This window comes from Scyliorhinus canicula, chromosome 13 (genome assembly GCF_902713615.1).
Source record: "Scyliorhinus canicula chromosome 13, sScyCan1.1, whole genome shotgun sequence".
NCBI classification, from domain to species: Eukaryota; Metazoa; Chordata; class Chondrichthyes; order Carcharhiniformes; family Scyliorhinidae; genus Scyliorhinus; species Scyliorhinus canicula.
The window spans coordinates 153,846,262-153,862,483 of NC_052158.1; the positions used below are offsets into that span (position 1 = coordinate 153,846,262).

A 16,222-nucleotide genomic window follows, 5' to 3' on the forward strand; every position below is an offset into this window, starting at 1 on the left:
CGGGGAGATGGGGAAAGGGGTCGGGGTGATGGGGAGAGGGGGCGGGGTGATGGGGAGAAGGGGCGGGGTGATGGGGAGAGGGGGTGGGGGTGATGGGGAGAGGGGGCGGGGTGATGGGGAGAGGGGGCGGGGTGATGGGGAGGGTGGCGGGGTGATAGGGAGTGGGGGCGGGGTGATGGGGAGAGGGGTCGGGGTGATGGGGAGAGGGGGTGGGGTGATGGGGAGAGGGGGGCGGGGTGATGGGGAGAGGGGGTGGGGTGATGGGGAGAGGGGTCGGGGTGATGGGGAGAGGGGGTGGGGTGATGGGGAGAGGGGGTGGGATGATGGGGAGAGGGGGCGGTGTGATGGGGAGGGGGGTGATGGGGAGAGGGGGCGGGGTGATGGGGAGAGGATGCGGGGTGATGGGGAGAGGGGGAGGGGGTGATGGGGAGAGGGGCGGGGTGAGGGGGAGAGGGGGCGGGGTGATGGGGAGCGGGGGCGGGGGTGATGGGGAGAGGGGGAGGGGCTGATGTGGAGAGGGCGGCGGGGTGATGGGGAGAAAGGGGTCGGGGTGATGGGGAGAGGGGGCGGGCGGTGATGGGGAAAGGTGTCGGGGTGTTCGATGGGGAGGAGAGGGGGGGCGGGGTGAAGGGGGACGAGGGGGAGGGGTGATGGGGAAGAGGGGGCGGTGTTGATGGGGGGGTGATGGGGAGAAGGGGCGGGTTGATGGGAGATGGGGGCGGTTTGGATGGGGAGGAGGGGGCGGGGGGTGGATGGGGAAAGGGGTCGGGGTGATGGGGAGAGGGGTCGGGGGTGATGGGGAGAGGGGGCGGGGTGATGGGAGGAGAAATGGGTCGGGTTGATGGGGAGAGGGGGCGGGTGATTTGATGGGGAGAGGGGCGGGGTGATGGGGAAAGGGGTCCGGGGGTGATGGGAGAGGCGGCGGTGGTGATGGGGAAAGGGGTCGGGTGATGGGGAGAGGGGGCGGGGTGATGGGGAGAGGGGGCGGGGTGATGGGGAAAGGGGTCGGGGTGATGGGGAAAGGGGTCGGGGTGATGGGGAGAGGGGGCGGGGTGATGGGGAAAGGGGTCGGGGTGATGGGGAGAGGGGGCGGGGTGATGTGTTGGGGGGGTGTGAGGGGGAGAGGGGGCGGTGTGATGGGGAGAGGGGGCGGTGTGATGGGGAGAGGTTCGGGGTGATGGGGAGAGGGGGCGGTGTGATGGGGAGAGGGGGCGGGGTGATGGGGAGAGGGGGCGGTGTGATGGGGAGAGGGGGCGGGGGTGATGGGGAGAGGGGGCAGGGTGATGGGGAGAGGGGTCGGGGTGATGGGGAGAGGGGGCGGGGTGATGGGGAGAGGGGGGCGGTGTGATGGGGAGAGGGGGCAGGGTGATGGGGAGAGGGGGGCGGGGGTGATGGGGAGAGGGGGCGGGGTGATGGGGAGAGGGGGCCGGGTGATGGGGAGAGGGGGCGGGGTGATGTGTTGGGGGGGTGTGAGGGGGAGAGGGGGCGGTGTGATGGGGAGAGGGGGCGGTGTGATGGGGAGAGGTTCGGGGTGATGGGGAGAGGGGGCGGTGTGATGGGGAGAGGGGGCGGGGTGATGGGGAGAGGGGGCGGTGTGATGGGGAGAGGGGGGCGGGGTGATGGGGAGAGGGGGCAGGGTGATGGGGAGAGGGGTCGGGGTGATGGGGAGAGGGGGCGGGGTGATGGGGAGAGGGGGCGGTGTGATGGGGAGAGGGGGCAGGGTGATGGGGTGGGGGGGTGTGAGGGGGAGAGGGGGCGGGGTGATGGGGAGAGGGGGCGGTGTGATGGGGAGAGGGGGCAGGGTGATGGGGTGGGGGGGTGTGAGGGGGAGAGGGGGCGGGGTGATGGGGAGAGGGGGCGGTGTGATGGGGGGGATGATGGGGAGAAGGGGCCGGGTGATGGGGAGAGGGGGCGGGGTGATGGGGAGGGGGGGGTGATGGGGAGAGGGGGCGGGGTGATGGGGAGGGGGGGGTGATGGGGAGAGGGGGTGGGATGATGGGGAGCAGGGAATGGGGGAGGAAGGGGGTATTTACGGGTGTGGGAGGGAAAGGGTGGGTGGGTTTGAGCTGACGGTCGCAGCCTCAGCTGAGGAGAATGTGGAGATGTTGGAGCTTCCCCGGCCCAGCTGGCTTGTCAGACCCTCGCCGCAGCCTGTCCACCTATCTCTGGCTCCTCCTCGGGCTCGTTCTCCAGTCCCTGCATGTCCACCTTGACATCCTCATCCTCCTCCTCAGACAAGTCCCTCCACCTCCTCCTCCCACAGCTTTGCCAGATTGTGGAAGGCGCAGCTGGCATGGTGTCGCAATGGTTAGCACTGCTGCTTCACACCACCAAGGGCCCGGGTTCGATCCCGGCTCTGGGTCACTGTCCATGTGGAGTTTGCACATTCTTCCCGTGATTGCGTGTGTTTCACCCCAAGAACCCAAAGATGTGCAGGGTAGGTGGATTGGCCATGCTAAATTGCTCCTGAATTGGAATTTTTTGACAAAGATTGCGGAGGGCACAGTGGACCATCCCAAGCGGGCACCCTCTGGGGGGTGTACTGCACAGCGCTGCCAAAGTGTCAATGCGTCAGACCTGTACCTTGAGTAGCCCGATGTGCTGGTCAATGACAGCACAAGTGGCAATGTGGGACCCATTGTATCGAGTCTTTGCCTCGGTCTCAGGCCTCCGCACTGGCGTCATCAGCCATGACCTCAACTGGTAGCCCTTGTCCCGCACGAGCCAACCTGGGGTGTTCCTCAAAGATACCGGGGTCTGTGATGCCCCAGGATTTAGCTGTCTGCATGTTCCCAGGGTAGCGGGCACACACATGCATGATTCTGAGGTGGTGGTCACACACTATCTGAACATTTAGGGGGTGGAACCCCTTCTTGTTAATTTAGGCTACTCCCTGATTCTCCAGTGCTCGCGTGGCGACAGGCGTGCCATCGGTCACCTCCTAAACCTGGGACAACCCGACGATGGTGCCGATTCCCGCAGCCCGGACAGCTTGGTGAACCTGGTCCAGATTGAAGTTGGTACAGTCTGATGCCTGGGAATGCCTGGGCTGCTGACTGCGAAATGCCACACAGCCCTGGAATGGCCCGTGACGTAAATATTTAGGGTTGCAGTGACCTTCATGGCCACTGGGAGCAGGTGTCCTCCTCCACGGGGACATGGTACAGGTCTCACTGCTGAGACACAGTCTTCCACGGCATATGCTGTCCATCACTCATTGAATGACCAGCAACGCCTGCGCCCCCTGGAACGTCACTGCCATCCACCCCCCTTCTGGGTCCCTCCTCAGCCTGATTGGACCGGGTACTCAGGTGTGTGTGGCGGCCCCCTGAGCATGGTGTGCCGCCTCCAGCCTGTGTTGGCCTTGCTGCCTTCTATGTTGTCAGCTGTCGCAATCACGGCAAATGTAGCCTGCACTGGATCTGCACCACCTTTATCTGGGAGGGAAATTGGAGAAGGAGAGAACCGACAGCACTCCAAAATCTCCCCCACCCTTACCTGCCCCGCCTGATGAACCATCAATCGAACGCGAGATGAGTTGCTGTACCAAAGTTAGGCTTTAATAAGCTAGAAGTTAGCCCTGCGGTCGACTACAGTAAATGGACGACCGCCGGGCGTTCTGGGTATTTATACCTCGCTCTGGAGGCGGGGTTAACTCAGCCTCTCGACCAATTGGAGAGTCGTCACATGACTGGTCTCAACCAATCGGTCAAGATGCATATGACCGACCAGGGCCAATGGTAAGCCAGTGTTCTGCACCAATGGCAGACAGCTATGCAAATCATACCACCACACCGCCTTCTCTGAGTATGCCATCCAGCAAGCCAGTTGTGCTGGCAAACCTTGCTCTGCACACTCACCCCCAGCGAAATCAGGAGCCCCAGACCTCTGAGAGAAACATTAGGGAGGCTGGGCTCAGCTCCCCTCCACCCATCCACACACGTGGCCATTGGCCGCGAGGGCATGCCCACTGTCGTAGCCCTGCTCTTTAGTGTTTGATTGTTGGCAGCTACCTCTATGGGGCTGACGCTCTGAGAGTTCAGGCAATGTGTTCAGCTGCAGGCTGGAAAATAAAAATGGCCACTCGCCTCCTCACGTCCTCCCAATAACCATTGCGCTAGCTTTACATTTTTAAAAAGGAGTACTAAACAGAGCCCATATATCTTCCCGTTGGGGACTTGGGTAATTCCCAGGAGGCTGCTGCATTCAACTTCAATTTTGTTAATGAGATTGAAATGAATGCAAATTAGGGTGAATTATATTCTCGCCATTTTTGGGCGTGATCTGAAACTCGCCATTAGGAGCGGGCCGGGTGAATCACGAAATGGTTTATGCGCAGCGTGAATCTGGAGTTTGCCCTCTCCCGTTATTCACCCGGCACACCCGGATCCCTGTCGGATGCAACCTGGTCGCTGAATCATGCCCAAAATGTCCCAAGCTGCAGGAGCGTTATACCACCAAGCTCCAGAAGGAAATGTTAATAATTGTGGCCCAAAAGCTTGGCCAAGGAGGTAAGTTTTAAGGAATATCTTGGAGGAGGAACGAGAGGGAGAGAGGCGGAGAAGATTACGGTGGGAATTCTGTAATTTAGTGGCCTAGGCAGCTGAAGGTATGGCAGCCAATGGTGCAGTCATAAAAATCAGAGACGCTCCAAAGACCAGAAGTAGGTCTTGGAGGATCGTGGCACTGGAGGAGATTAGAGAGATAGGGAGAGATGACGCCACTGAAGGGTTTGAAAACAAAGGATGAGAATTTAACAATTAAGGCCTTGCTTAACTGGGAGCCAGTGTGGATCAATGAGAACGGGGTGATGGGTGGACTTGACTTGGCACCACTTGGGAGCAGAGTCCTGGATGACCTCAGGTCTAAATGAGAGGCTGGGCAGCAGGGTGTGAGAATCAGCAGGCCTAGAGGTAGCAAAGCATCATTGAGGGTTTCACAACACCAGGTTCTTACTGTGCTCACCCCAGTCCAACGCCGGCATCTCCACATCATTGAGGCTTTCAGCAGTGGGTGAACTGAGGCCGGGACAGTGACGGGTAAGATTATGGAGATGGATGCAAGTCGTATTAATGATGTCACAGATATCTGGCTGGAAGCTCACCTCAGTGTCCAATGTGACAAACTGGTTCAAGCTCAGACAGATGCTAGGGAGAGGGATTGAGTCGGTTGCTTGGCAACAGAGATTGTCACAGGGATCAGAGATAATGGGCTGGATTCTCCATTTCAGTGGCTAAGTGCCGGCTCAAACGGTGAATTTGCGGGAGTTCTACGATGGAAAAATCAGCACCGAACCCTCGCCAATCCTACGACCAATGAGGGGTTAGCAGCGGCGCGGGGTAAACACCCGGCTCCCGTGCAGAAAACGGCCGGAGAATGGCTGGGTCCCTGTGCAGCGCACTGCTGACAACCTGCAACGGTCACATCATAGGCCCAACCCGCCCTCCACGACCCCACAAGCCACCCCCTGGGCACCCCCTTGCCACACTCCAACCCCCCCCCCCCAGCCCTCACGGAAGCCCCACCAGCCAGTGACACGGATCCCGGCCAAGTATGGCGCCGCTGGACACTGTCCGCAGCCACCACGTCGGGTTCCCGACCGCTGAGACCACACGTGTCCCACACCGTTGGGGACTCGGCCCATCGGGGGCAGAGCATTGCAGGAGGGCCTGCCCATGTCGCACCAAGGCCGTTGCAATGGCATGCGACACGATGATGCCATTTCAGAGTTTCTGTTTTTGCATTTTTATGATTACTGTTCATAGAAACATAGAATCCCTACTGTGCAGAAAGAGGCCATTCGGACCATCGAGTCTGCACCGACCCTCTGAAAGAACACCCTACCTAGGCCCACTCCCCTGTCCACCTTGCCACATCTCCGTAACCGCGTAACCTAACCTGCACATCCCCGGACACTGAGGGGGAGTTTAGCTCGGCCAATCCGCGTAACCTGCACATCTTTGGACTGTGAGAGGAAACCGGAGCACCCGGAGGAAACCTACACAGACACGGGGAGAATGTGCACAGGGAGAATGTGCAGACTCCGCACAGACAGTGACCCGAGGTGAGAACTGAACCCGGGTCCCTGGCGCTGTGAGGCAGCAGTGCTAACCACTGTGCTAGGCCGCTAAGTTAAGTTGCCATTTCCGTGATTTCATTCTGTTAAATTAGACTTTGTTGAACCTCGCCGAGTTTGGTTTTTTAAAATATTTGATGGGATGTGGATCATTTGTTGCCCATCCTTAACTGTCCCTGAAAGGGTGGTGAGGCGCCTTCTCGAATGGCTGCAGTCCATCTGGTGTAGCTCCAGGATTTTGACTCAGTGACAGTGTAGGAACGGTGACATAGCCAGGATGGTGTGTGGCTTGGAGGGGAATTTTCAGGTGATGACACTTCCTTCCGCCTACTGCCTTTGTCCTCCCAGATCAGCGAATTTCACAGGAAAAATAGTGGAGGGTCAATTGAGAAATCGAGAATGTTTAATCGGGCTGCAAGTAGAATTTACAAATACTTATACCCTGCAGGTTCATTGTCATTTATTTCTGTGAGAAAGTATTTGGGTATGTAGAATATAATGATTCAACAGATAAACAAATTACTAACAGTATACAGTACACCACGTACAGAGTAAAAGCAAATTACTTCCACCAGGCAAAAGATACAGAAGTCTGAAGACCCGCACATCCAGACATAGGAACAGCTTCTTCCCCACAGCTACAGGACTCCTCAACGACTCCCCCTCGGACTGATCTGTTCCCTGAAAGAGCACTATTCACGACGCCCTATGCTGTTCTCCAATCAGTATTTGTTGATGTACCGTTTGTCAATGTACTCTGTTCATTATTTTTTTAATTGTCCACTATGTAGGTACTGTGTATGTTCCCTTGGCCGCAATACTTGTGACAATAAAAAGATCAATCAATCAAGGAAGGTTTGGTAGCAAGCTACCCACTGAGGCATCACTGACAAATGGACAGAAATCCAAACTTACAACAAAAGAAGAAACACAGATGAGCGAAAGATAGAAGTGACAATTCTCTGTATATTGAGAAACACACACAAAGTTTATTGAAAAGGACATTAAACCTGCCACCTAGTGGAACGACTTTGCACTGCATCCGGGTAAGTCATACATTCCATCTGCCAATCAGAACCAATTTTGCGGCCCAAGCAAGGAAAGAGCGTCTGGTATGAAGTGGGATACCAAGGATAAAATATTGGTCGAAAGTGTAGAAGTAAGGTGACTCCAAGCCCTTTATTAAGATAACAAAAAACTTTGTTGCAGGCAAAAAGGATTCCAGATTTTTATCGAATTCAAATTTCATCAACTGCCATGGTAGGATTTACCTAGACATAGAATCCCGACTGCACAGGAGGAGACCATTCAGCCTATCGAGTCTGCACCGACCCTGTGAAACAGCCCCCTACCGAGGCCCACTCCCCCATCCTATCCCTGTAACCCAGTAACCTCAGCTAATCTTCGGACACAAAGGGGAAATTTAGCAATTAACCACCTAATCCAGCTTTTTTGTCCCAAACAGGCTTACATTAGGTTTACATTACCATTGCAATGAAGTTACTGTGAAAAGCCCCTAGTCGGCACATTCCGGCGCCTGTTCAGGTACACGGAGGGAGAATTCAGAATGTCCAAATTACCTAACAGCACGTCTTTCGGGACTTGTGGGAGGAAACCGGAGCACCCGGAGGAAACTCACGCAGACACGGGGAGAACATGCAGACCCCACACAGACAGTGACCCAAACCGGGAATCGTACTTAGGACCCTGGAGCTGTGAGGCAACAGTGCTAACCACTGTGCTATTAAAAAAAATTAATCTGGTTCATTAGTGAAGGAAATCTACCATCCTTACCTGTGACTCCAGACCCACAGCAAGGTGGTTGACTCTTAAATGCCCCTCAGATAAAGGGCAACTAGGGATGGATAATAAATGCTGGCCCTGCCAGTGCTGCCCACAGACTATGAAGGAAGGAATTCCTAAAAATAAAAGTTGGATCTTGCGTCTACCAGGAGAGATTTTTTTAAATGTATTTTGTTGCTCATCCCTAATTGTCCTTGAACTAACTGGTTTGTTCGGCCATTTCAAACGGCATGTAAGAGTCAACACAATTGTTGTGGCTCTGGGGTCGTATGTAGGCGGGACTTGGTAAGAATGGCAGATGCGACCATGGAGATATATCACACCAAAGGTGTCTGTGCCGGTCATCGAGCACCTATCTATTCTCATCCAATTTTCCAGCACATGCTCCATAGCCTTGTCTGTTCTGTCATTTCATGAGGTAATCTAAACGTTTCTTAAATGTTGTGTCCCACCACCCTCTGGGTGAAAACGTTTTTCCTCAAATGCCGTCTAAATTTCCTGCCCTTAACCTCAAATCTATGCCTGCCGGTTATTGACCCCTCCAGTTATTGACCCCCCCGCCCCCCCACGAAGGGGGAAAGTTTCTTCAGATCTACCCAATCTATGTCTCTCATAATTTTGTCTAACTCAATCAGGTCCCCCTCAGCCTTCTCTGCTCCAAGGAAAACAACCCCAGCGGAACCAACCTCTCTTCATAGCTGAAACGCTCCAGCCCAGGCAACATCCTGGTGAATCTCCTCTGCACCTTCTCTCGAACAATCACACCCTTCCAATAGAGTGGTGACCAGAACTGCACACAATACTCCAGCTGTGGCCTAACCAGTGTTTTACACAACTCCATCATAACCTCCCGGCTCTTATATTCAATGCCTCGGCGAATAAAGACCTTCTTGACCACCTTACTAACTGTCCAGCTGCTTTCAGTAATCTTAGGACAGTCACCCCATGGTCCCTCTGGTCCTTTGTATTTCTTAGCGTCCTACCATTTATTGTGTATTCCCTTGCCTTGTTAGCCCCCCCAAAATGCATCAACTCACACTTTTCAGGGTTAAATTCTATTTGTCCTGTTCTACCCATCTCATCAGCCCATCTATATCGGCTTAGAATCTTTCCGCCTCACCATTTACCACACCACTAATTTTCATGTAATTTGTGAACTTACCAATCATAGATCCCACTTTCCAGATCATTAGGGCACACCACAAACAGCAAGGCACCCAGCACCGATCCCTGCGGTTCATCACTGGACATACTTCCAGTCACAAAAACAACCTTCAACCATCACCCTCTGCCTCCCGCCACTAAGCCAATTTTGGATCTAATTTGACAAATTATGCTGGATCCGATGGGCCTTCTTGACCAGTCTGCCATGTGAAAGCTTGTCAAAAGCCTTATTGAAGTCCGTGTAGACTACGTCATGATAGCTGCATGAGATTAGCTTTCGAAATCCAGATTTAGTAATTGATTTTAAATCGCACCATCTGGCATGATGGGATTTGAACCCATGGCTCGCGGAGCATCCGCTTGACCATTGGATTGCTAGTCCAGCGACAGCACCGCTACACCAACACCTCCCCAAAATTCAACAGACCGGGTCTTTCATTTAAAAGTTTATTGAGGAGGTCTTTACGATTATGGTAAGGTAGAGAAGATATTCTCACAGTACGGATACCACAAGTAGGAGCCAAAGTCCCATCACTCATTATTCCAATACCAAATTCAGAAGAAACTCCTTTAGCCAGAGAGTGGTGGGAATGTGACCATCATCCAGGAGTGGTAGAGAAGAAAATGCGTTGCAGGAAAAATTGGGTAAACACATCAGAGACAAAGAAATAGAAAGTATTGTTGATTCTTAAAGAGGGTGAGAGGTGGACAATGTTGATCATGAACACTCAGGTGAAACCTTCTGGGCCAAATACTCTGATCTGTGGTTTGTCACTGGTTGTTTTTCATCACGCAGAAATTGTAATATCTGGGAAACAGATGATGGACCCGGACCTTTCCGAGTATTCTCGACCACAAAGGAATAGACTGTAATCCAATATGGGTTTAACTCCTCTGGAGACATGAGCAGTATCTTAATCTAAATGTCTTTGGAATTGTTCCAGTTCGTTGTATTTTTAATCAATCCAGGGTAATGCTGGCCAATTCCGTGTGTATGTGTGGTGTCTGCGGGACTATATAAACTCAGTCAGGACCAGTGCTATGGAACCATCATGAGCCAGATCCTGCTCCTGCTGTATCTTTTAGCTGGTCCTGTTTGGGGGCAGAATGATTCACTCTGTAGACTTCGAGGAAGGTTTGACTTACCTCGGATATTCAAGGACGGGGACATCGTAATTGGTGGATCGTTTAACATTCACTATTATAGGAAGGAGCAATATCTCGACTTCAGGACCCCGCCTGGACCCCCCGAGTGCAAAAGGTCAGTGGTTCCTAGTTTTATTTTAGAAACTTCCCTTTTTTTTTGCTTGCGTTGAATAATAATTGGCAAATTGACTCCTGCATCAAGTTGAGCGTTTCCATTTCGTTTTTTTTTATGACCAAATATTGGGAGTATGCGGTGGACTAGATTGTAGAGACGAATAGATGATGAAGTTGTTGAATTGGTGCTGAGCTGAAGTTTTGTCCAGAGAATTGAAGGTAACAGCTACACATTACACCTTCCAAAGCCCCTGTACATCTCACTGGAGCAATGAGCTCTGTGCTTATTTCAAGGTCAATTACTTCAGGTGATAACAGCATTTTCTGAAATTGCATTGCCCATCTCTAGTTGCCCTTCAGAGGTGGAGGTGAGCTGTCTCTTGAACCATTCAGCCCACATGGTGTAATTCACCCACAGTGCTCTTTTGAAGCAAGCTCCAGGATTTTGACCCGTGCTGGAGCACTATCAGATTCCCTCCGATGTCACAGTGAAGTTGGACACCGCTAGGGAAGTGAAATGGCCACACATAATGTTGGATAAACTCAGCAGGTCTGGCAGTATGGGTGGAGAGTGAAACTGAGTACGGTTTGGGGCAGAGTGTGGACAGACTAGAGGGAGTTTGGTGAGGTGGGGAGAGAAGGTTTTCCTTTGTTTTCTTAACATTTTCACCCTGTAAGAATTAGTTTGTGCTGTTCGACGAAGATAGGCGATGAATTGCTGGTGTGTATCTTGTGATTATCTGGTAAGTGGTCAAGGTCTATATTACCGAAAGCTTCAATTGGTCCTGCAGTTTGTGATATAGACTTCATAGAAATTACAGTGCAGAAGGAGGCCATTCAGCCCATCGAGTCTGCACCGGCTCTTGGAAAGAGCACCCTACCCAAGTCCACACCTCCACCCTATCCCCATAACCCGGTAACCACACCCAACACTAAGGGCAATTTGGACACCAAGGGCAATTTAGCATGGCCAATCCACCTGCACATCTTTGGACTGTGGGAGGAAACCGGAGCACCCGGAGGAAACCCACGCAGACACGGGGAGAACGTGCAGACTCCGCACAGACAGTGACCCAAGCCGGGATTCGAACCTGGGACCCTGGAGTTGTGAAGCATTTGTGCGAGCCACTATGCTACCATGAGAGGGGAAAGGTTCGAGAATGGGGGTATGTAGGCTTACAAAGCAAAGGATACAGCAGCATTGCAAGACAGCTATTTAGGTAATGACATCCAGAATATGAGAGGAAGGGATCGGGTGTGCAGACATAATAAAATAGCAACAAATAGGGCCAAATGAAAAAATGGTTCTTTATTTAAATTCACGTAGTATTCAACACAAAGTAAATGAATTAACAACACAAATTAAGGTTAATAGGTATGATCTTATAGCAATTACAGAGACGTGGTTACAAGGAGATCAAAACTGGGAACTAAATATTCAGGGGTATGTGATCATCGTAAGGACAGGCAGAAAGGAAAGGTTGTTGAGGTGGCTTTGTTAGTACAAGATGGAATAAGTATGACAACAAGAAATTATCTAGGATCATAAGTTGTAGAATGCATATCGGTGGAGGCAAGAAATAACAATGGAAGAAGACACTGGTGGGGGTAGTCTATAGACCCCTTAATAATAATAATCGCTTATTGTCACAAATAGGCTTCAATGAAGTTACTGTGAAAGGTTCCTAGTCGCCACATTCCGATGCCTGCTCAGGAGGCCGGTACAGGGATTGAACCCACCTCCTGGCCTTGTTCTGCATTACAAGCCAGCTGTTTAGCCCACTGTGCTAAACCAGCCCCTTAACAGCAGTTGTACTGTAACAAGGAGAATAAATCAGGAGATAAAAAGGGAATGTTAAAAAAGGCAGTACTTTAATCATGGGTGACTTTAACCTTCATGTAGATTGGGGGAAATCAAATTGGCAGAGGTAGCCATGAGGAAGAATTCAGAGAGTGTATCGACTAGGGGCTTTTCACAATGACTTCATTGCAGTGTTCGTGTAAGCCTACTTGTGACAATAAAGATTATTTTTTAAATTATTAATTATTCGGGACAGTTTCCTGGGACAATATGTTGTGGATCCAACCAGGGATCAGTCTATTGTAAATCTGGTAATGGGGCAGATTTAATAAACCGCTCAGAGTAAACAGTGACCACAGCCTTCAGCTTGAGAGTGAAAAGTTTGGGTCAGAAACAAGTGTGCTACACTTAAATATGGGTAATTGTAAATGAATGAGGGCAGAGTTGGCTCTAGCAGACTTGGAAAGGAGTTTAGCAGGAAATACAGTTGATCAGTAATGACAGACATTTGTGAAAGTAGTTCATGGCGCACAATAAAAATATATCCCAGTGAGGAGGAAAGATTCTATGAAAGGGACAAGTCAAACATGGTTAACCAAGGAAGGTAAGGATAGTATTAAACTGAAAGAAAAACATATAACGTGGCAAAGATCAGTGGTAAAATAGAGGATTAGGAAAGTTTTTAAAACCACCGTCAGGTGACAAAAGAGGAAGATAAAATATGAGGGTAAACTAGCAGTAATGAAATAAAACAGACAGCGAGGACTTCTTGAAATATATGAAAAAGGAGACGCCAAAGTGAGCATAAACCTCTTAGAGAATGAGACTGAGGAAATAACAATGAGAAACCAGGAAATGGCAGTTAAACAAGTACATTGTCTTCACGGTGGAAGACATTCATAAAATTCCAAAAATACCAATACTCAAGGGGCAGAAGGGAGAGGAAATAAATACAATAACTATCACTAGAGAAAAAGTACTAGGGATACTAATGGGGCTTGATGCTGATAAATGCCCTGAACCTGATAGGTTGCTGATCCCAGAGTATTAAGAGAAATAGCTGCAGAGATAGTGGATGCACAAAGTATTGGCTAAGTTGCTGGCGGGGAGGATGGAGGATCGTGTCCCGAGGGTGGTTGCAGAAGATCAAACAGGCTTCGTGAAGGGCAGGCAGTTTGCGGGTAATATAAGACGGCTGTTAAATGTGATAATGAATCCATCGAGAGCTCTGATACCGGAGGTGGTGGTGTCCATGGACGCAGAGAAAACATTTGATCAGGTGGAGTGGCGGTACTTGTTCAAAGTTTTGGGGAGGTTTGGGTTTGGGCCGAGATTTGTGGCATGGGTGCGGTTGTTGTATGTGGCACCAAGGGCGAGGGTGAGGACGAATGATATGAGCTCACGAAGCTTTGACATACACAGGAGTATGAGGCAGGCATGCCCTCTGTCGCCGTTGCTGTTTGCGCTGGCCATAGAGCCATTGACGATGGCTCTCAGGAGGTCGGCGGAGTGGCAGGGAATAATGAGGGGACAGAGGGAGCATTGGCTGTTGCTCTATGCCGATAACTTCTTGCTGTATGTTTCAGATCCATTGGAAAGTGTAATAATAATATTATTATGTTGTATATATTATTATATATTAGTATGGGATAGATTATGGGCCTGCAGCGGAGGTTTGGAGGGTTCTCGGGGTACAAACTGAATGTAGGGAAAGCGAGGTATTCCCGGTGAATGAGCTGGCACAGCAGGCTAATTTAGGGGGGATGCCATTTATGGTAGCGAGGGATAGGTTTAGGTACTTGGGGATTCGGGTAGCGAGGGAACTGACAGGGCTCCATAAGTGGAACTTAACGAAGCTGGTGGAGGAGGCCAGGGAGGATCATAGGAGGTGGGATACACTGCACTTAACATTGGCAGGGAGGGTCCAAGTGGTGAAAATGAATATTCTGCCGAGGTTCTTGTTTATCTTTCAAGCTCTCCCGACCTTTATACCAAAGGTCTTTTTTCGGAAAGTGGACACGATCATCTCGGATGGGGAAGGTGCCGAGGGTGGGGAGGACCCTGCTACAGAGGCAGAGGCAGCAGGGGGGGGGGGGGGTTGGCGTTGCTGAACTTGCTTCATTATTATTGGGCAGCGAATGTGGACAAGGTGCGGCGGTGGTGGGAAGGAGAAGGGGTAGAGTGGGCTTGGATGGAGGAAGAACCTTGTAAGGGGTCTAGTTTGAGGGCTATGGTGACGGCAGCACTGCCAATGGCTCCTGTTGTAGGCTCTGCCCATATTTGGTTCCATTAACTTCAGTGTAACATGATATTTGCCATGTCCAAAATGGGTGAATCTGATTTCGCTGCCTATTCAGAGAATCAAAGAATCCCTTCAGAGCAGGTGGCCATTCAGCCCATCGAGTCTGCACCAACCCACCAAAAGAACACCCAACCCAGGCCCACTCTGCTGCAAACCCTTGACCCCCACCTAACCTTTGAACACTAAGGGACAATTTAGTATGGCCAGCTCATCTACCCTGCACACATTTCGACTGTGGGAGGAAACCGGAGTACCCGGAGGAAACTCACACAAACACGGGGAAAATGGGCAAACTCCACACAGTCACCCAAGGCTGGAATCAGACCTGGGTCCCTGGCGCTGCGAGGTAGCAGTGTTAACCACTGTGCCGCATTTGAGTCCCAGCTGCATGCTTTGGAGTATTTTTATATATTTCTTAGCAGATGTTGATTCATGGCCAGGAGTGTTGGCGAATTTCAAAATAAAGAACATTTCCCGCTATTACTAGAAGGTTTCAGAAGGGAGTCTCCCTCATATTCTTCTTGAAGAAATGCGGTCCTTCAAATGAAATCAGAATATTCCAAATCCACACTCAATTAATTATTGTGAAATGAAATTGTAGGGAGCCTCGCAGGAGAGGAGGCAAGAAAGTTACATTGGTCGGCATATACAGGAACTTGTTCATGAAAAATGTTTAGTCCTTCATCCTTAGCAAGTCATTCACACAGTCACACCGAATGACTTTACTACGTGTTTCCAAACATGTTGTTCTTGTCTGATTGCCAGGTCAATCCGGATTTGGCTGTTGTTTCGACTATTCAGCCAAATACGTTATTGAAAGGACATATCGACTTAAAACAATTTTTTTAATTCCTTGAGAGTTAGAGCTGGTTCTTGCTGCATTGTCACCACATTGAGCACAATGTAAGTGGACAGAGTTAGTGTGATTACAATGTAGCAACGTGTTAAGTAGCTTAATAAAAATTCCCATTGATCACTCATCAGCGAAATCACAAAAACCACAGGAAAGTTTAATGGCCAGTTTACCAGGTCACTATCTTAGCAGATCCAGCAATTCTTTGCCCCGCTCTCCTCCAAAACACTATTCAGTGCCAGTACTACCCAGACACGTGGAGACTGTGGAGGATGGGCTGGCCTTGGAAAGGGTCCAGAGAAGGTTCACAAGAATGATCCCTGCAATGAAGAACTTGTCGTATGAGGAATATTTATGGACTCTGGGTCTGTACTCGTTGCAGTTTAGAATGATGAGGGGGGATCTTATTGAAACTTACAAGATAGTGTGAGGCCTGGATAGAATGGACACGGAGAGGATGTTTCCACTTGTAGGAAAACCTAGAACCAGAGGACACCATCTCAGACTAAAGGGACAATCCTTTAAAACAGAGATGAGGAGGAATTTCTTCAGCCAGAGGCTGGTGAATCTGTGGAACTCTTTGCCGCAGAAGGCTGCGCAGGCCAATTCACTGAGTGTCTTTAAGGGCAGCACAGTGGTGCAGTGGTTGCACTGCAGTCTCACAGCACTGAGGTCCCAGGTTCAATCTTGGCCCTGGATCACTGTCCGTGCGGAGTTTGCATATTCTCCCCGTGTTTGCATGGATCTCGCCCCCACAACCCAAAGATGTGCAAGGTAGGTGGATTGAACACTCTAAATTGCCCGTTAATTGGAAAAATGAATTGGGTACTCTAAATTGTAAAAACAGAGACAGAGATAGATAGGTTCTTGATTAATAAGAGGATCAGGGGTTATGGGGAGAAGGCAGGAGAATGGGGATGAGGATGTATCAGCCATGATTGAATGGCGGAGCAGACTCGATGG

General features: G+C 50.8%; 1 protein-coding gene across 1 annotated transcript in view; it reads left to right on the top strand.

Moving 5' to 3' along the window:
* The first annotated feature begins 4,324 nt into the window (after nucleotides 1–4,324).
* Nucleotides 4,325–16,222, top strand: part of LOC119975665 (extracellular calcium-sensing receptor-like) — a 34,027-nt gene continuing 22,129 nt past the window's right edge. Inside the window, exons 1-2 of the mRNA XM_038815446.1 lie at nucleotides 4,325–4,511; nucleotides 10,130–10,304. Of these exons, the coding sequence (XP_038671374.1) occupies nucleotides 4,325–4,511; nucleotides 10,130–10,304 (362 nt within the window). The remainder of the gene's footprint in view (nucleotides 4,512–10,129; nucleotides 10,305–16,222) is intronic.